Here is a 21200-nt window from a genome sequence, read left to right as displayed (position 1 = left end):
TCAGGGGTTTCACAGCTGCACTTTGCAGCAAACCCCTCCTCGGGGCTCTGCTGAGGAAGGAGGATGAAGATCTTGGTGGTGTTTTGCCCTCGGTCGGCTCCAGCCAACCCCAGCCTTGTCGCCAACAAACTTCATTCTTGAGCTGGCTAATGCTACTCAAGGCAGGACAACCAGAAGCTGTCCCCTTGTAGGGATGAGCAGTGGGATGGGGCTTGTTGGTTTTGCTTGGACACAGCACCATGCCCTATTGGGATCATCAGGGCTTTGCTGGCAGATCAAACAAAGCCCAAGCCCCACGTGCTCTGCAGAGCACTGGGGAACAACAGCCCCACTGGTTCTGCCCAGGCCCTGGGCTGGTCTTGAGATTTGATTTCATTTGAACTTCAAGCTGTCACATTTGGAGAACCTTTGACTTTCCACTTCTTTTCAACCAGCACAACAATCCCCTCCCTTGATTTAAGCACGCCACATACATGTGTTTATTACAGAAACCAGGGTAGGATAAGAAAGCAGTATTTCACGTAATTCATGAAATCTGAACTCAACTTTTAATAGAAGAGCTCCACCTCATGCACAGAGTGATATACAGTCTGCCCCACTTTAAATGAGATGTTTTGCCTTTTGAACTCAGCAGGAGGCTGCTGCTTACTACTACTGGAAACAGTTTAAAACCCTGCAAGTCCGGCTTGTCTTTTGGGCTCCTTTTGAGCCAGTGGTTTATATCATGGCACCACATTCTTGCTGCGCTGCCTGCGACTTCTGGCAAGCCACTGCGTTTGAGAAGTCATCATTTCAGAACTCACCTGGATTATACTCACAACAATACGAGACACTCGTCCAGCATCCTGCGAAGACCACGGGCTGGTTTTGCTTTAAGTGGGGTTTGGATTAGGTCACTAGGCTGAAAACCTGGTTTCACTGAAGTCAGGAGTAAACCTCCCTTTGGAGCAGCTTCTAGACATCATTGAGGAGCAGCAATATTCACTCCTGGTGCCCAAAAAGAGGATTGCTGCTGAGGTGAGGGCAGAGGAAAGGTGTTATTGCAGGAAAGCACGTGGCACCCAATTGAAATGGGGGGCTTTTGTGTGTAACCTAGAGGCAGGGGCCATTGGTGGGGCATGTGAGCGAGGCACACACAGCGAGGACGTGTTGAATGAGACCCTATAGTTATCGTTGCAACACACTTGGTTTTCACTGGCTCACTGAAGAGCTGGAACTCGGTGGTTATTCTGCTGGGTCATCTGTGAAAGTATCAAGTTAAAGTTAAATTAGCCACCTCAGAGCAGTGCCTTTTCTTGTTGTTTTTTAAGCTCGAGGCTTTCTTAACAGTTTGGCTACGGGGCTATCAACAGTGGGGAATTTAGGACATTCTTTTCAATGAACCAGACTGAAAATATTTTGGTACAGTCCCAGTTTGTAGGATTTTTCTTTTTTCCTCCCCCCCTTTAAACAAAACATCCCGATTCAAAGGAGCTTCTTGCAGACTGGGAATTTCCACATGGCCATATTGCAGCACTTATAAAAAGTGATTTAATGCCTGCCAACAACAAATACATTTCCAATGACACCACTCTGCGTTATGCACTACCCTACTTTGTGTGTTCAGTAAGAACCAGCAAGCAAGCTGTCCGAGGCAGGAGGGAGAAGAGCGGTCTTCCTTCCTTTGCAAGAACTTCGTCCTTTATGGCTGCTCCTTGGAAAGCCTGAAAGGAAACAAGCATCACGGTGACAACACAATCCCTTCTGTATGTGTTAATCTGGATTTTGTTTGAACTTTTGGAGCTGACCTTGGCTTGAACTGTGTTAAAAATCCTGACTGGTGTGGACTGACTTGACCCTGCGGTCCCATTTGTCCACGGTGCCAGCCCTACCCTCAGCCCCTTACTTCAAGCCATTATTTTACAGACATAAAAGGAACATAGCATTACAGCAGATATAGCCAGTGGGCCGGAGCTGTGAGTACTTACTTATGAGCGAGCTCTTCTCTGATTTCATCCCAAAGAAGTGTTTTTTTTTTGCTTGCAAAAGGACTGACTGAAAACCAAGCAAGAAACTGAAATTATTGCTGCAGACTCTCACTTTTTATTAGTGGTTTCCAAGCCTGAAGAGAGAGGAAAAAAAGGCTGAGACCTAAGCTGCTGAATTACAGTTATAAAAATATCAAGCCTAAGACTGAATTTGGTATTTGGTGTTTGGGGATGGAGTAGGAAGAGGGTGGTCGGTTCTGCATCACTCAGTGTGGCTGGTTTAAACTATAAGAGTGCAAAAAGATTTGTGGGTTTAGCTGGTTTCCTCTCATTGCCATGACTCAAACGGCTTCTATTAAAAACAAGTAGTGGGAAGGAAATTTCATAAGCTGACAGTCCCATCTCACTCTCTGCTTCTCGACACAAGTTGGCTGAGATATAGGAATTCATGTGGTTACTATGTGTGAGCCCATGACTATTTTATCAGCAGAGTTATGCAGTGCTAGTTTTGACTGTGCATGTTCAGCAGGGTACAGAGGTTCAGGCTGTTGTACAGGTTCTGCAAAGCTTCTTATATGTGATCCTGTAACACAACAGATGGAGGTGGGTGCCTCTGCTTCCAGCGTGCCTGGTCCTTGTCCCACCAAAACCAGAGGGACGAAGAAGCAGGGCCCCAACCAATGCAAGGGGCTGGAACCAGACACACAGAGATGGTGCTGGTTTTCAGAGGTGCAAGGCACACTCATTTTCACAAATACAGTCCTTGCACGAGGGGACAAGAAAGCAGAGAGGCAAACCCAAGCTAGACTGGCTGCGTAACATCCACTGATGGCTTTAATTAAAGCCTTCAAGTTAGTAAATACGCACATAGTCCAGTCCAGATACACAAAGCCCACGGCCAGCTCAGTAATACTCCATGAACATTGCCATTTAAGCAGTTTCTTGTTTAACTTAGATTTATTCAATGACACATGCATTTCTGGACAGATATCTGAGTTCCAGTGAACAACTTTTATAACCAAATATGAGAAATTTGTGACTGCAGTTAGTCAATTAAGTACATTTCTAAAATACAAGACTAGAATAAAACCGGAGCAATAGAGAGAATTCTTCCAAAGAATGAAAAGAAACATTTCCATTTGTAATACTCCTGGCATTGATGAGCATCAGTAGGGAAGGAGGGCAGCAAGGAGACGCAATGAGGAAGGAATAACATTATCAACCCTGTCCACAGAAAGTTCTCCAGTTTCCACTCTCTCCAGTTCATTTGTTAATGCTCGGCACTTTTGCAAATGGCAAGAGCTCCTCCGAGTTAGGGAGATCCCCTCCATCTCTCAACACGAAAAAGCAGAGAACAGTTGTGAAACCATGTGCTGGACCAAAAATGGCTTAGAAATATTTCTCCTCAACCAACCTCTTCCTGAACACAGCGAAAAAAGAAGCCGCAGAGCTATCAGGATTGAAGACAGAGTCTCTTCATATTGCACAGGGACACAAAGTCAAGATTCTGTGAGTATGTTTGAGGAAGGTTTAAGAGTCATCAATATTGATCAGGGTAATGAGAACCATCCAGTGCAGTGGTGGACTGATGGGTGATGGACACATCGGGATTGTTCAGGTGGAGAGCGGCTCGTTACCCTGTCTGGATCTCTCCTTGGATGTTCGGCTCATTTAAGGGAAGCCCGTGGGGAAAAGGCTGAGGGGCTGGTTTTCGTTAGTCGGGAGGGGTGATCTGTAGCCATCGAAGTTGCGTGGGATACTGCCACTGGTGGAACCAGAGCTGTTACTGAGCGTCTCTATGCTTCCCTCTCGCTGAAGCTCTGCAATTGGAAGAGAGAGCAGGTCCTGGTTAGCATTTCAAATAAACCTGGAGTGCTGTTAGGTGGCTGCTTCACCGACAAATCTGTTCACTGTATCATTGCTCTAACATGTGCTCATCACCCATCCTTTCCAGGGGGATTTGAGGAGTCACTCCAAAGGCACCCCAGCTCCTGGTTCTACTCTGGGTTCAGAGTTGAGCTGAGCCCAAGCGGAGCTGGATGGAGGTGTTACACACTGCCCAGCAGAGCAGCCCCTTTCCTGGGGATGAGGCTGCTCACTCACGACATGTCAGGAGTTAACAGTGGGATGCTCATGACTGAACTGAGCAGGGTGAGAAGGGTATGGTGGCAGATGATGAAATGTCTCCTCTCTGCAGCAATGCTGCTGAGATGGTGGGGAAGGGGGAGTGGCAGCAACACCACTTACTGGTGGTGTGTACCAGCGGTGCATAACCACTGTAATTCTCCACCTTGGGAACACCAGGGACTTTCCACAACCCTTTACCCTGAGCAAACAGACAGAAATAACTCTGCTTTTTCAAGCCAAAGAGAAAATATCCCCTTTCCTATGTGCCTGAGCTGTGCCTCAAAGCAAAAGACAAAGAAGGCCTGACTGTGGCTCTCCCTCTCCTGGTCACACACATCCAGATATCTCCCCTTGCTGACCTCTCAAAGCCTTTACTGCTCCCTAATCTTGAAACACGAGGATTTTTGTGTGTGCAGAGCATCATTTCTAACTGTGGCCTCTCTGTGAGCCACTTGAACCCAACAGTTGACTCAGTGGCAGCATGCAGCAGCGCTGCTGGGCAGCATCACCCCGGGCCAGCACTCAGCGGTGGCATGCAGCGGTGAGATTAGACAGAGCCCCACGGACACAACAGGAATCCTCTCCCAGACACACAGTGACAGCCTACAAGAAATATTCTGGCCAGTTGCAATGCGCGGCCCTGAGTGCGACTTCTGTCGCCTGCTTCCGCACAGGCTGTGCAGGAGGGGACAGGATGGGAATGGGAGCTTCGGGCAAATTCCTCTGCTGCCAAAGGGAAAGAGGGAAAATCCTCTTGTGGTGCTGTGCATGTGTGCATGGGGGACAACCCCCAGAGGAAACAGGCAGCTTTCCTGTCCCTGCAGCTGGGACTTTTGCTTGGATGGGGATGGAAAGAAGCCACACAGGAGCTGGAGGAGCTGTGGCCCCTTTGCTCTCTGATAAGTATGACCGTACCACTGCTGTTTGTAAACCTCTGTCTCATGCCAGGGTATTTAACCTTTGTCAACACCAAACTTTGTGCAATGGGACTCCAGGATAAGGACACAGCTATACACAAAGTGCATGGCAAAAGCAGGAAGTTAGTTCTTCACTAAAACCAAAAGCATCTCACTCCAGCATCCTCAGACACTGCTCCCATTTGTTAGCTGGGCACTGCAGTGACAGTAGCCAGAAGAATGCACACCTAGCAATTGAGGGTTAGGGGATTTAATCCTTGACTGTGGAGGTAACTTGCAATGGAGAAAATCTGCCCAGGATATGTGAAAAACAGATCAGCAGGAAACCAGTCACCCTATAAGCAGTGATGCTAATGACATCAGCTGTATTAATCACGGTTTCTTGCCAGTATTTGGTGAAGGAATGTCCATGCCTAAACCTCTTCATTTTCCTCACATCCTCACTCTCCCATGAGTTCAGGAAGTAAAAACAGTAATTTAAATCAGAAATGAGTGGCGTATCCCACACTAATACTGTGCTTATCCTGTCTGATTTGAGGCTTTTATCTCCCCTTGCACACAGCTGGCTTCGGTTAAACGTCCCACGTCAGAGCTCTGGGGTGCTGGGCAGCCATCGCCCGGCTGGGCAGGATGGGGCTCCCCTGAACAGGGCTGGGGCTCCTGAGCTCCTCATGGGGTGGCTTTGCTCTCTCTTTCTAAGCTGTAATTGATTTTCAGGCAAATGTGTTTTTAGCAACCGTAGCAAAAGGAGGGAGAGGGAAAGTATTTGTTCCCCTAGGGCTGCTGCGTGGCCTCTTCTGCCCCTCAGGCCATAGGGCTGAGCCTGCCAGCTCCTGCCTGTCCTTGGCCATGCCGTGTCCTGCCTGTCCTTCGGTGACTTGTGTAGGGCTGAAACCCCACCAGGATGGGATGTGAGGGAATTGGGGCTCACACGGTGGCTTTCCTGGGGCTGCAGGGTTTCTGCAGCCGGCAGCACTTGTCACCTCTGCGGGGGACTGCCAGGGGGTGGCACTGCAGAGACTGATGCCAGCCAGGGAAGAAGCAGGGATAGAACATGAGGGAAGCAGAGCGGTGGGTGCAGGGACTGGATGGGGAGGTTGGGGTCCATCCCCTTGAATGCAGGGGCCGTGAGCCCCCCTTGCTGCTGTGGAGCATGGGAACCCCCTTCAATTAGCAACGGGGAGGGACAGAAGAGAGAGTAAAAAAGATGCAAAACCTCAGTATGAAGTTTTCCTGCCTGCACAGAGCCTGCTTTGGGACTGGAGGAGTTCAGGATAAAAACCAGGGGAGCTCCCACATCCCAGCTGCCATCCCAAGCACTGTGGATGGCAAACTCACACATTACCCTGTGCAAACGAGTCCAGGCGCTCTCAAACAGCCTCATGTTGTGAACCCGCTTGGCTCTGGAACTAATTACATGGCGAGGCAGACGAGCAATGTATTTTGATACCTAAGAAAGCATTGTAAACCTCCTGACCACTGCAGCAGAAAACACTGCTGTGCTCAGGAAATGGGGCTCTTGCCCTCACCCAGGCCTGGCTCTCGTATGCATGCCGGGTCACGCGAGATGTGCAATTAGCCATTACATGGTCACCAGGGACTACCTGTGCTGCACAGCTGACCCCTAGGACCACAGTCAGCACATTTTCCTACATCCTCCAAACAAGTCCATTCTTTTCCCCAGCTATTTCCTTAATAGAAACTATGCAAACTATGATTCTTTCCCCCAGATCTTCCAGCAGACCAGGACTCAGCAGAGGCACGTGCACAGGAACATCAATGCTGTTCTCATGGGAACCTCACACAAGACCAGAATGGCTCCATCACATGGGGACACCTTTCCTGTTACAGGGTAAAAAACTGGGGGATGATTTCTGATAGACCTGACTCCTGGATAGACCCAACAAGTGCAGAAGGAGCCACTATACAGTGGGCTGTTGGGTGTCAGAAGAGGCAGGTCCCTACAGACAGTCAGTGCAGGCCATGCTGCCCTCCCACTGTGCTGGGATGGAGCAGCCAAGCCTGCAGCGCTGCTGAAAGGAGGTGAAATACTTCCCAGACCTAAGTAAGACATGCCATATAACCGGTCAGACCACCGATGTACTGGGAACACACCTGCTGAAGAACACAGAATAGAAGGAAAAACCAGGATACCCCCATGGAAAGACAGGCACAAGCGGCAGGAGAGCCTGAAGCAGCAGCTGCCGTGAAGGACTGAGGCTCAGCACCATGCCAGCAGAGCAGGACACGTCTGCCCAGCAAGTGATTTCGTTTACTTAGGTGGAGTTAGGCCAGGAATGGACTTGGCCCCAGCATGTCTGAGGGTTATTGTATCTGCATTCCCCGATGCATATACTGTCGAGATGTATTAACTTCCTTAAATGTACCAGTAAAACAACCTCTTATGATACACTTTAATGAACTTGTACAGTAGCCAACAAATTGTGCATCATATAAAACCCATTCGGCCTTATAGACTCTCTGGCTGTTTTGTAATAACTGCAATTTGCTGCTTCTGAAGCAAGATAACCAAGGGTTGAGAAGTCAGGCTCTGCAGCAACCTAAATATTTGATTTGGGGGGGAGTGGGTGGGAGAAGGAAGAAAGGGGCCTCTGGGAGCTATTTATGGGGTCAAAATAACATGAGACCTGCTCTTCTCGTAGCATTTCCACCATCAAGGAAATGAAATACTGTGAGAAGACCAGCACTTGCATTATTTTGGCCCCATAAATGGCTCCCTGAGGCTTTCACAAGCCCGTGAAAAACAAACACAAATACAAATAAACGCTAATACTGGAAACGTAAATACTAAAACCTGCCCATGTCCCTGGAGGAAGCAACTCACAAAGTCCTGACTGCCCTAAAACCAACAACAACAACAACAACAACGAGATGAAGGAGCAGGAACATCTGCTGAAGCCATGAGGAGAAAGTCACTTCAGGGGAGCTGGGAACAGCCCTGCCTGTGCTTTTGATGGGAACAGTAATGGGCACTGCTGCCATCACCCAGGGTCCCAGAGGAACCCACATTGTCAGGGCACACACACTTTGAGCAGTTAAAATCCTTGTTGCTGCCAGTGCCAGGAGGAGTGGGCACTGGGAGCAGGGAGGGAAGGGGGCATGGTGAGTACCTGGCTGGGTCCCCAGCCTTCGCTGAGGGGCAGCCACCTCCTCCCATGGCCCTGCAGCATCCAGGGCCATGCTCAGGGGCTGTGGGAACACTGACACTGCTCAGAGAGCAAGGGGGCATTAAAGGTGTTGCAAAGCAAATGCTGTCTGCTCTCTCCTTGGTATTGCGGTGGACCTACCCGCAGACCAGCATCAGTGCAGCCTTATTGCATGGGTACCTTGTTGCATGAGAAACTGAAACCTCCCACAAAACACTAATTTTTGATGATACTCCCAACAGCCTGATGGCCCTGTTCCTTGTTCTGCTGCCCAAGCCACTCTGCTCGCCCTGAGCTGGCTGCCAAAGTGGAGAGGAGGAGGAAGAGAAGGAAGAGGAGGTGCTCTGGGGACAGCAGTGCTGTCCCCTGACCAGTGCTGCACCCTCAGTTCCAGAAAGCTCCAGAAACTGTCAAAGGACCCCATCAAACCCAGAAAGGTACAAAGCCCTGCCAAGCTTAAATGTGAAACCATTTTATAGGGTGCATTAATTCAATGCCTGGAGAAAATCTATATAGTCCTCTTTTGCCCGGAACACTCATAAATTATGCTGCCTTTCTTATTCGTGCTCTCTCTGTAGTGGTCCACTTGAAGCCGTGGTATCTCCTTTATGTCTACTCAAAAATCTCATCTCCAGTGCATTATTTCTTCTAATGGTTTTTCCTTTCTCTCTGTTTGCTTTCCCCCGTTAAGCACAGTTTCTAAATATCCTCCAAAATCATTTGCTGGAAGAGCTGACCCTTTCCTCTTACCTAGGAAAGGGCTGCCCAGGCTCCCGCACAGCGCAGCGGAGCCGCAGCCGGGATAAATGATACAATGACAGCAGCCTGATGTGTCAGGGCAGCAGGGAAGCGGCAGCAACTCTGAATACAAGAATTATTCTTCATCATCTCAAACTGTCACAACACATTACCCTCAAAGCCGCAGCTCGCTGAAGGAGTGACCCTGGACTGAATGGGAGAGTGCTCGGGGAAAGAACTAATTGTAGCCTCTTTTCACACGTCAGTCACTTTTCACAGCACCAAAGCCTTTCAAGCTCAACTAATGTCAAGTTCCCTTTTCCTTTTGCTGGGCTGAGTATTTCTGATTTTTAAGGATGGCATTTTAAAGGAACAAGGTCTCCGGCAAGGGATGAGGCCAGGGATGGGAGGGGAGGAAGCGTTGGAGCAAGCACGCATCAGAAAGTCCATCAGACGCCCGAAGACTCGTTAGGAATTAGACAATTAACAAGTAGGAATGCAGGAAGTGGGGTAATGGCCAGCGGGGCTTGAATCTCCTTGATTTCATTTCTGTCATTCACAGCAATTGTTTTGGGGGACTTCTTGGGCTCCGCCATGTGCCAAGGGGGCTGTGACTGCGGGAATGTGCTTGCCCCCTCTCTGAAGTTAGGATACAAGATGGGCATTTTCCAGCGATGTGGAAGAGAAATGAGGTGCTGCTTGCTAAAACCACCTTCCTTGAGCCACGAGCAGCTTTTGAATGAACGGCTAAAAGGCCAAAATTAGAGCCTCATTTTAAAATCAAAGATAATTTCCTTCATTCGGAGGAGAAGTGAGAAGAGTCCCTGCAGACAGAGCTCTCGGCATAACAGCCTGGTCTGTGCTCCTGGGCACGCAAACCTAAGGGCCCTTCATAGCTTCTTGTCTTTAACCAAAATCATAAAATGTTCTGCAGCAAGGATTATTTTCTTTACCCTTCCATTTGCACAATGCCTATCATGGGGGACTCGCAGGACTGCTGGGGCTTCCGAGTGTTACTTATTAACTGTAATGAATAATGATTATGTAGCTTCTGCCATCTGGATTCTCATTCAAAAGGATCCTATATAAAGCGAACACTAAAAGGCAATTTGTATGAACACAATGGAAGTCTCGAGGATCTCTTAAACTGTTTGTAATTTACACAACGCTCCCCTGTGAATGGATTAGTTAAACATTTTTATGTTACTCACTGCCAACAAGGGGAGTGGGATGTGCTCCCCGGAGGAGCTCACACCGGCCCCCAACACACAGCTTCTGCTCCCCTGTACGCCAACACACACTCTTACACGTAAGCTCTCCATCTTCCAGTGTTTAGACAACATCCCAAACTCATCTGGACACTTCTGGCTCTATTTCTGCAGGAACATTTACTATGAACATCATAACCGGTCCCCACAGGAGTCAGTGCTGCTGCCTGGGATGTGCATGGTGCAGCCCAAGGCAGAAAAGGGCTCAAAAGCTTATGCGAGGTTGTAACCAAACTGGGATACAGAAATACTGCCCCTAACACACAGGCTTGGAAACTGCACTGCTGCTACTGCAGTTGTAGGTTTTTCTTGAGTGTTCCTTTTTCTTTTAATGAAATGCAATTATGTTAATGAGGGAGCTCTAATTATTAATCCATCTCCACCACCCTTGGTTGCTGCTTCAAGGCAAGGACCTGCAGAGCTGGCTCAAGCCTCACTGGACCAGGGACTTGCCAGTGCTGAGGGCAGAGGGGGGCACTGCACCCTAGGGGGAACCTATACATTTGGTACTGGGATAAGTAAGAATCATTAATATTAAATTGTAGTGAAATGAAAGCACTAAGAACTCATTAAAACTCTTAATTTTCCAAGCTCCTTTCAATTTAAGATGGCTGAAAAGAAATTTCTGGGCAAATGCAGTTTAACATTGCTCCTATCCGATGGGAGCACAGACAGAAAGTCAGTTCCTAGCTTTATACATAACCACAGTGTTTACAAGTTTGTCTGATTATGATAATGCTTAAAAGTCAATTAAACGTGCTCTCTGCCCCAAGCCCCGTGCCCTACTCCTGCAGAAGCCATTAACCTGTTCCAGTTCTCCCCATGCTCCAGCAACCAACACAGGCAGCTGCGGGGACTGATTTCCTGTGATTCTTTGGGTGACTGTGAGAGACCTGCCCCTAAAAAATGTTTCTTTTACCCTTTTTTTCTTTTAACCCAACAGTGTGAAAAAAGAGACACTAAACTCTATTTCAAAGAGGAAATAACACAACAGCACCTGAACACTGAGAAACAATTCCCGTATTGGAACTGTTTCATCCTGCTGCAACCTGAAAGATGTTGAGACACCACAAAAGCACCTACATTAAATTTGCAAAGTGAAAAAAGACTGGAAAATGCTGCCTGAGCAATGTCTCTGAAATCAGAATTCAGTGGCCTATGTAAAATATTAGTTACTGTCAAACTACCTTACAATAACTCTAATGCTGAATCCACATAGAGTTCATTAGTGCCATGCACTTGGAGATGAAACCTGGCATGTTGGAAAAAAGGTGGCAGGATCTAGCAAGGAGATGAGGAGGTACAAGAGGAGGAGATAACCAGGGGAATGAAGACTGAGCCTTCTGAACATCAGAGCCCCTCCGAGACAGCAAATTTAATTTCTAGTGCCTTATTTCAGTGCTAGGATGCCAAATAACTAACACTGAAATGTCCCCCATTATGAAATGGGGAGGACATCTGAACTTACATAAATGTCTGGGTTTACTTCAGGCATGAAGATTGTTGAGATATGGACAAAACGTTGTCATGCTTGAGCTTCTACACAATTCTGTCTACCAAAAAAAGGAAAAGGAAAAGAAAAAGCAAAGCAGCTTGTTTTTTCCTTTACAAAGAGAACCTGAAAAGCTCCATACAACTCGAGTCCATGGAACAGGAGACCCAAGACTGTGGCATCTTGCCAGACTTGACTTCGAGCGTTTTATGGAAGGTTAAAAGTGCACTAGATAAAGGACTAGCATTTAGAAGGAGAATATTCTTCACGACAGGCACTTTCACAATGACTCCAGTGCTTTTAAAATATAATCTCAAGTTTCCTAGAGCTGCCTGTTTTTGTAGAGAGGTTTAGGATGTTTTCCTACCTAAATGGCACTTCAGAAGGATGAGTTGCCAAATTTAGTCAGTATGTGAAATTTCAAAAGCTAGACCAGTCAAAGGCTCATAGAAAACAATTTCCACAGCCCATCCACATCATGTAAGCTTACGAGCCCTTGTACAAGGTTTCCAGAAGAGTTTTTGAAAGGAATATGCAGATACATTTAAGAGGGTTTAAAGGAATTCTCTCTTACTCAATCTTGAAAGTCTCAGTATGTTGCTACTATAGATTTCTATAATGTACCTTGTATGTAATACCCACTTTCCTGTGCAAGCCAGAGTGTATACAAGTTTTCTAATGTACTGAGGCAGAATTATCTTGTATCATCAGTTACGCAAGCAGCACATCTGTGTATATCAGACCAAAAGTATTTGCAGAGAAAACACTGTATTAAAATTCCTGGGTTTGGTCTCTCATTCCCAGGGTTATGGGAATGCCTCGGATTGCTCAACAGTGACCCCTCTGTCAGCCTCCAGCTCCACAAAGGAAATTCAATGTAATCTGCATGTTCACAACACCTACCAGGCTCTGTGTCCTACACCCTCTGGACTCTTTGGCTCTTGCTTGGCAATGCTCCTATTCTTGAAACCACTACGCTTCTATCCAGAGCAAGTCTGGATCCAACGTGTAGATCTATGCATCCCTCTTCCCACCAGAGCTGGAGCTACTTGAGATCTCAGGGCTGAGGGGTCCTATCTCAAAGGTGGCTGCAGCAAAGCCACTGCCCAGGAATGGGATGATCGGGAATGCTCAGGGAGTGCTGCAGGTCCCTCCTCCTCTCCTGGACTCTGCCCAACAGTCCCAGCAAAAAAGCTGGGAAAGGAAAAACTGCCTGCAGATCAAACCCACAAATCCAGTGATAACCTAAGGCTCTGGGCAGCCCCTCACCAGTACACTGGATAGGGGATTTCAAACACTCCTGACCCTCCAAACTTCAGCAGTTTCATGTCTAAGACCTATTTTCTCCCCTTCTTGCGATGCTACCTCGGTCATCTGGCTTCCTTAATAACCCTTCCTTAGGAAGACAAGGCAAACCCAGAGGAGAACAACTTCTGTGGCTGGAATGTGCCTCTGTGTGCATCTTGCATATGTGCATTGTATGCTTCTGACACAAACATACTGCTGAGCTCATTTTAAAAGTATAATATTACAAAGCAAAGTAATCCTGGCACAACTTCTAGTACTTCTGACGTGAAGTGGCCTTTCAGGCCAGTGAGGAAAGCTACTGGGCTGTCTCCCTGGTGCAGATTGATGCTGAGGAGGAAGCTGGAGCGGACTGGAATTTGGGATTGATTCAAAGGAAAAGTTAAAAGTTTGGGGGTAGCAGATGCTCAGCTGGTCCAAATCAGAAGAGTTTCATTGAAACGCACGAAGTTATGTCACCACGGACTCAGCCTTGTCTGCTCATCTAAACAGTTCAAGGCTTTAGAATTGGAAAAGCTCAGGTGGAGATCTAAGGAGCAGAAGTCTCTTCCTTTCATTTCCCTGGCGCTGGTTTTAGTGTTGCTGAGAAACTCCAAACCCATCCAAATAATCCTGGTTCCAAATGCAACTTATTTGGTCTATTTAGTCAATTATTTGAAAGATTATGTTGACATCGTTGCTTCAAGCAGACCAATTTTCCAAACACAGAACTAATTTTACGGAGCACTCAAAGCTTGCAGTAGTACTCTTAAAATCACATCTCTACCTAGATTATTAACTGAGCCTGGAAAAACAACAGGCCAACCTTGTGGGCTCGCTCTCTTGCAGGATTGCTTGAGGCTCTTAATACACTCTGTCTTATTTATATAGCTCCAAATTCTGATGTGAGACATAAATATGAAAGAGCCTTGATAAAAATGACATCCAAAGCTTCATCTGGCCCCCTGTTAATGGAGCTGATCAACACAGCAGTTCCCATGAAACCAGAAAGCAGCTGCAAAAAAGTAAGTTCAGTGGTTTAATTTTTAAAACCTGTGTTTTCAAAATGGTTCCAAGTATTGATTCCAGTATAATTTGCCTTTTTAGTTACACTCTTACAAGCACTGTCAAAGGTGTGAATGAGCTGCAGCCTGTGGACAAGCACAGAGGACAACCCATGTGAAATCTAAAAGAGCTAATGGCAAACCAAGGCATTCCTCTGGCCACATCCCACATAAAAGGCAATTCCAATCATCTCAAGATGTGCAGATTACGCCTTGTACTTGGGCATCTGGCAGTGAAGTTAATGTAACTACCTGCTCCTCATGCTGTGCTCTTTTGCAGACATTTGCTCACATCTTGATGGGTGACCAGCCATGTTTCCAAAAGATAAAGCAAAGAGACAACAGAATCCTGGCACAATATAAAGATTTTCTGGTTTAAAGGGTGTAGACAGAAGTAGCACTGAGTGAAGGCACAAAAACACACGCAGGTTTCAGGTTAGGTATCTGTTCCTGTACAGTTCACCTAGCTACTGCTGCCTCTGTCCCTGCAGATGAGGGAGGAAGGCTGCTATGTTAATTTGTCTTTTGACTAACGCCTCCAAATGTTATTTCCACCCAACAATGTGGCATCAGTGATGGAGTGCCCAATGGGAAAGGCTGCTCCGCTTGCCGTGTGAGAATAGATGGGAGATGGCATCCATGGGAATTCTGTGCTCTGCCTTAGGAGAAATCCAGCACAGCAACAAATCTGAGCATCCCTCTGCAGCTCACCACACAGCACTGCTTTCTGGCCCCCGAAATGGTACCTGGCTGAGGAACTGACACCATTTCCATCCCATGCACCTTGACCAGGGTTCTGCATGTGCTCACCACCCCCAGCCACTTACAGCTCCTCATTCCCTTGCCGTGCCACAAAGCCAGAGTGAAGGGAATGGGGCAGGTCCTGGCTGTGGCCTTCCCAGAAAAACATCTTTGGAAACAGTCGGAGAAGTGATACTGACCCTCTGTCTTTCACAACACCGTCAGCTTTCGATGTAAACACAGAGTTCATGTGTTGGGCAAATACTGAGAAAGTCACTGACCAAGGAAAGAACAAATAAATGAAAAAAGATGGTACTTCAGCTGTGGGCTCTTTTCGGAAAATGGGCCTTGCATAGGATAAGGCAGTAAATAGCTCATGTCCTAGAACTGCTGTTTTACAGGGTGGGCAGCTTCTGGCATGGCAGGAGGTGACACACCACCAGCCAGCATCAGGCACTCCCAAATTCTGTATCCTTCACAACAGCAAATGGGTGCTCATAAGACTTGTTCCCTTCCCACCTATTTCTGTCTGCGTGGAAAACTAATTCCTTCCTCCCTGGGATGTGGGACAGGCTATGGGGAAGCTGCTCCTTCCCTGTGATGGGAAATGCCTTGGAGAAATCTGAGGTTCTCGCTAATGTCTGAGGAACAGGGAGCAAAGACTAAAAGGCAGCTAGTAACAAAAGCAGCACCACCTTGTCTGAAGTGACAGGAGTGAAATGCAGAATGCAAACACAGAAGTGGAGGAACAGCTATTTACATGTTTCAGAAGTCTCACTCTTTTTCTAAACTAGCTCATACATTACACTCAACATGTAACACCAGGGATGTAATTTAAGAGAGCATCAGCAGGAACACAGCAAAAAAGGAGCTGGTCTATTACCTTTATGTCTTTACGCTTTGCCTTTTTCATTCCATGCGAACACACATTTACACAGCACCATTTTTACAGACAGAACACACCTCTGGAGGTTTCAACTCCCCCATGAACCTCTGCAGGGGTCCTGAGCACCTTCCACCTCTGCTGGGGCAGCAGCAGGGATGGCTTCTCCATTTGCAGGATGCTTCCAACCGATCTGTCATTTTTCTTACTCTTAGGTTTGTCAGCTGATTGTGCACACAATATTAAGCAATAATAAACAGAGGAGGATGAAAACTGCTGCAGCTTGAGGAGTGAGCTCAGGATATGATTCCTCCTCACCGGATGCCTGGAAGATGTCACTGAAACTCTCTCTCCCTTAGCGCAACCCGTGTGGAGCCAATATGAACTCTCAGCAAAGTGCTTAAAAACCCATTATTTATAATAACTGTTAAATGATGAGACATTGTTTACCCAGATCGCAAGATAAATTCTCACTTACAGAATGCTTGCCTGACTGTCCTCAACGTCATCTGGTTTTTATTTAAATGCAAAATGTAATTAGGCTCCCAATAACACAGCAGAAGAATTCAATAAGATAGGGCTTTTCACTTACAGTTTAATATTAACATTTCCCCATAAATGTTAATGAATAAAGGTCTACTGTTTTATATATTATCCATGGTGGGGAGACAGGAGGCTAGGAATGGATGGAAAGCTTGTATTTTCATACCAGAAATTATGATATATACCTCAAGGAGAACTAACCATTCCCAGCACTGCTGGGGACCTGGTAACAACACTGCTTCCTCCTGGGCAGACACTAGATCTGGTCCCACAGAACATGCTCCAGGGAGTCTCCCTCCCCATCGATCAGATCCTTCCACAGCCAAAATCCCCTTTATTTTTCTTCTCTCCTCTTCTCCTGCCCTCTCTCCTCATTTCCCACTTTATGCCTGACCATCTCCTCCAGATACATGATGAGCATCAGACAGCTCACAACATCGCTGTTAAGGATGCAGACCTAAGCCCTGCTATTCTCAGGCTCCACCATGGATAGCAAGGCTAGGTTATCAGAAAAATCAGGTTACCATTTGTCTGATATTCTGTTAGAGAAATGTGGGGGTGATGAGAGGTGACAGCAGGGCTGCAGACTACAGTATGATGACAGGAGATGGTATGGCCTCTGAACAGGTAGGAAAAGGCCCTTGGAGTTGGAGGTGGCACTCTGCGAGTCCACTGAGAGACCTGTGCCTCTTGAAGCATAAGAAGCAGATCCCCTGGTGGAAGAAGGGCCTCTGCAGCTGAGAGAACTGGAAGCTGCAGGGCCAGAGGGTTGGCTCACACTGGAACATTTTAACTGCTTTAGCTTTTGACCTTCCATTTATTGCTGAGGGTTTTGCTGTGTTAATGCTTGTTTTGCTGTTTGGTGACTTCATCGTATCTTTCTAATCAGAAGTGTTCATTTAACAGTTCGACTGCTTAACAGTTTAGTGCATAAATGGGTTTCCATTCTACAGCCTCCTCTCCTGTTTTCCCTGGTGAGGGAAATGCATAGTTTATGAGAGCTTTGCAATGACTTGGGCCATCACCCTTTCACAATCCAACGAATGGCAGATGCCCTTGGCATCAGTCTGATGTTAATGCTTTGCACAGGCAGGAAGGGGAGCCGGCAAATTGGCTGCATGTCGTTTTAAGATAATGAAAGGCTCAAACTTTCAAAGAGTTAATGCAAGATATGCAGCATGCAGAAACAGGAGCAGTGTCAGCCTAACTGTCCCCAATAGACAGCAGGATCCTGGGGTGGGAGTGGAGTGGTGGCACTCTGTCTGGTCACAGACCCTCCATCACCTCCACCATGACCAAAGTTGCAGCTCATCCTTAATGTGAGGATCCCAGGGGTTACCTAAGGCTGCAGGGGGATTTCAGGGAGCTCTGGCCACCCTTGGGCTCCGATGGCAAAGCTGGAGCAGATCCTGAGGGACACAAGGGCAGCAGCAGAGCTGAGCAAAGCCTTCCCCCAGCTAAGCCAGGCTTTAGGAGCAAGCGCCAGCCAACACTGCACACACCTAGAATCACTACTGCAAAAATCAGCAAAATACTGCAGGGCTCTCTGGGGCTGCTGGGCTTGGGAGGAGGGACAGGAGCTGCCTTGCCTTTATTCTGCCACCACCTCAGCAGCTGCAACAAGTTTTGGCTCACAAAACAGCCATAAAAATACCAATCCTGGTTGAAATGCTGGGAGACGAGGGCTCTTATACTTACTGAGGGATGATTGCTGTAAGTCGTATCCTACATAAAAATACCATGCAAAGACTCCTAAAAGGCATAACAAGGTAATTATAGGAACTAGAGATGGAAAAATCATGCAGTCTCCTAGACTCCTGCACCCTGCTCAGTGTGGGGCAGGCTTCAGAAGTTGGACTTAAAGAGAAGATTTAGTAAACACTGAGAAATGTTTCTAAATATTTAGAAAAGCCAAAATAACAGATTTCCAAGCCAAGCTGTACAAACAGAAAATGAATATAAAAAAACTGTTAAAAATCAACAGCTTTTGCATGCACCAAAATACAGTCCTTTGAATAGCAAGCATCACCTCATGGGCATGATGCTGCGAACAGGGCTGTAAGGTTGCTCAGTTCTTTGCAGAACCAGGCCTAAATGAATACCTACCGTGGCTTTCCTCTTGTTCCCCTTGAAATCAATAGCAGAAGCCTCAGTGATGCAAACAGCTTAATGCTTTAGGAGGTACTCAGCAGAACAGGCAAATGTGAGCAAAGCCAAGCTAGACAGAATGGAGCTTTACATTTTCCTGTGAAATACTGGAGTATTGCAGTAAGAAAATTAATTTGCTTAATTATTAGGAGGGAAAAAACCACAAACCAAACCAAACCAAAATCTAACACAGGAACAAACCTCTAAGGAGACAGGGAACTGTTTCTCTGTTAACTACTTTAGACAAAGCACTGGAAGAAAAATGTCCAGTTCCTATAATGTCATAACCTGATTACAGCCTGCACAGAAGACCTAAAACACTTGCAGAACAATGAGTAAGAAATTAAGCTTTAAATTGAGTGCTGGCCCGATCTTGTGTCACTTCTTTATATTCTAGTAGAAAGGACACTGCTGAGCTCATTTCATATACAGCAGCACAAGATGCCTGGATGCAGACATCGTTTAGTCATCTCATATATGTTTCACCCCATTTCTTTCTCCAGGAGGAATGACAAATCTAGAAATGTGACTGCACTTTGTTTTATTATGATATTGATTTTTCTGCAAAGGGAAAGTGCATTTATCCCCCAGGTCTGTGTGCTGGCAAGAAAGGGTTAACAAAATGTTTATCACAAAGCTGGCTTCAGAGTTGAAAGTAATGTGATCAGTAATGAATTTTGTGTTACATTAGGTTGTATAAATGGACAGACAAGCGCAGACAACAAGTGGCCAGGAGTCGGGGCTAATCTAATGATGTAAAAATAGAGACAGCACCAATTATACTTGGGGCCAGCTCAGAGCTCCTGCAGGGACTGCAAATGAATAGGTACAAATCAAATTACTGACTAATAGACGCACTACAAGAGAGGGCAGTCAATGCTAAATACATTAGGGCCTTGTGACCTCTCTGCTCTGAACAGCAGAATCCTAAATTTGACTTAAAAAAAAAGAAAATCAAAGAAACTCTTGTTCCTTTCAGGAGAGAAATAGAACAATGTTATTTGTGAAATGATCTGAGACACTTAGATATTTTTTGGTTTGCTCCCCTATGACCATGTTATGTACATAACCCTTTGAAAGCCGACAGAGGGTTTGCTTTTAGAACAAGGAGAAATATTCTTTGTGCAAAAGTTAAGACCTGATAACAATACAGTTATGTTACATACCAAAACATTTCAAAGCCATGTGCCTCTTTGTGGTGATGTTTTTTACTGCTACTTCACCGGCTGTGTCTGTAGCAAAAATAAAATAGTTCTTAAAAAAAATGCCTTGATTTAAGAGTAAGAAAAAGAAAAGGAATCTCCCCACACCACAACTGATAATAAGCAAATGCAGTTGATCGACTTGTTATCAATAGCAGAGCTGTCTTATGGTATCAGCGCTCCCTTTAGTAACAGCAGCAGCAGTTTTCTACTAACAGTAACAAAGCTAAATACACACCAGAAACATTTGTGGTATCAGTATTCACCCCCCAACCCCACTCCCTTCAGTAATGGATGACTTGGAAGAAATTCCTGAAACTCCCAGGGCTGAATTTGGAGATCTGAGAAGTTAAAACTGCCCTTGTTGGCCCTGGCAGGGCTGCTCCAGGGACACCGGCTTGGGCAGGAGCAAGCGAGAAGCTGTGCAGGGCAGCTCCACTATTGCTGCACATGAGAAGTAACTAAGAAACCCATGTTAAAATGTGGCCAGTGCAAATGCTGCTCTTGTCACCCAGCCCTTCAAAAATGGTGGCTCCTAAAAAGCCTTGAATTTTAGCTGTTTCTTTAAAGCAAGGCTCATCTAAATAAACCTTTTGTAGGAAGAACTGCATCGAGCTCTGAAGACTTATTTGAGGGGGTAATTTAATCTCTGACCCTGGGATGAATATCCTGCAAGTTCAAAGGCTGCTTTTAGCATCAGTGTTATTTGATACACCAGCGTGTCTGCTGGCCAAGCTGATTGTGCATTGAACCTATGCAGAAATGCTCTTCGGAGGGAAAATCAATTGTTCTGTGTTCCTATATCCCATGTCCAAGTGAGGATTATGACCAACTGAGGAGAGGGAAGGGAAAAATTACCTTGGAAAAAATTAAAAGGAAAAGGAAGGAAAGAAGGAAAGATATGAGGGAGGGACGGAGAAGGTACTGATCAAAGCTCTAACTCTATACAGGGCTAATCCTATTCCTAAAACTGTATGTACAGGTACACCTATGCCCAGGTGGCTGCTGCTCATTTCTGCACATAGCTTGTGACCACAGACACTTTCTCTTTGGAAAAGCCAGGAAGGATGCTCCTTGCATGGGATCAGAGGAGCACGCTTCCCACCTCAAGCCAGGCTTCACTTCTCCAAACTGCAAACTTCACACAAAGATTTCAAAAACCCCGCAAGGTTCAGAGGTGTCAAGACCAGAGTTAGGCTCAGACTGGTGCAACCACATGGCTGTGGCTGGGGACGAGGATCCCAACTGCCTGCAGCACCGATCCTGGGTTTCACACAGGCTGTTCCCTAACAGCGAGTCTAATTAGCTCCACTTACTTACATCCCATTAATCAGGTTAAAGAGTTTGCTTCAACATATGAGCTTCCTTCATCACATTATGAGTTTGTTCATGAAATTTGGAAGGAATCCAGATGGTTTCTTCCAAGGGCCAGGCGCAGGGTGCTCTGTGCACTTCACTGCTGGGTCACTGGTTTTCCATGGACAGCAGACTTGGACTTTTGGAAGAAAATGAGCCATACCTCCATTTTTTTAACTGAAACTTCATCATGGGCAATAAACACCTTGCTTTAAATTCTTTAAACTTCATGGGTTGTATAAACCATGATGGTGCCCATTCTTCCCTGCTCACACCTATGGGTCTGGTTCTGAGATGCAAAAT

At 46.3% G+C, this 21200-nt stretch overlaps 1 protein-coding gene across 3 annotated transcripts in view; it reads right to left on the bottom strand.

Moving 5' to 3' along the window:
• Positions 1-2896: 2896 nt before the first annotated feature.
• The window catches only part of BCAS3 (BCAS3 microtubule associated cell migration factor), a 355971-nt gene continuing 337667 nt past the window's right edge, over positions 2897-21200 (bottom strand). For 2 of the 3 annotated variants that reach the window (XM_034068741.1, XM_034068742.1), the window contains 2 exons: positions 19506-19571; positions 2897-3787 (listed from right to left, as the gene is read on the bottom strand). In XM_034068741.1, the coding sequence (XP_033924632.1) occupies positions 3639-3787; positions 19506-19571 (215 nt within the window). In that variant the 3' untranslated portion in view covers positions 2897-3638. The remainder of the gene's footprint in view (positions 3788-19505; positions 19572-21200) is intronic. The other variant, XM_034068743.1, reaches the window with a different exon arrangement.

Source organism: Melopsittacus undulatus, chromosome 13 (genome assembly GCF_012275295.1).
Source record: "Melopsittacus undulatus isolate bMelUnd1 chromosome 13, bMelUnd1.mat.Z, whole genome shotgun sequence".
NCBI classification, from domain to species: domain Eukaryota; kingdom Metazoa; phylum Chordata; class Aves; order Psittaciformes; family Psittaculidae; genus Melopsittacus; species Melopsittacus undulatus.
Note: the sequence above shows the minus strand (reverse complement) of the source record. Positions and strands in the feature narration are given on the sequence as shown.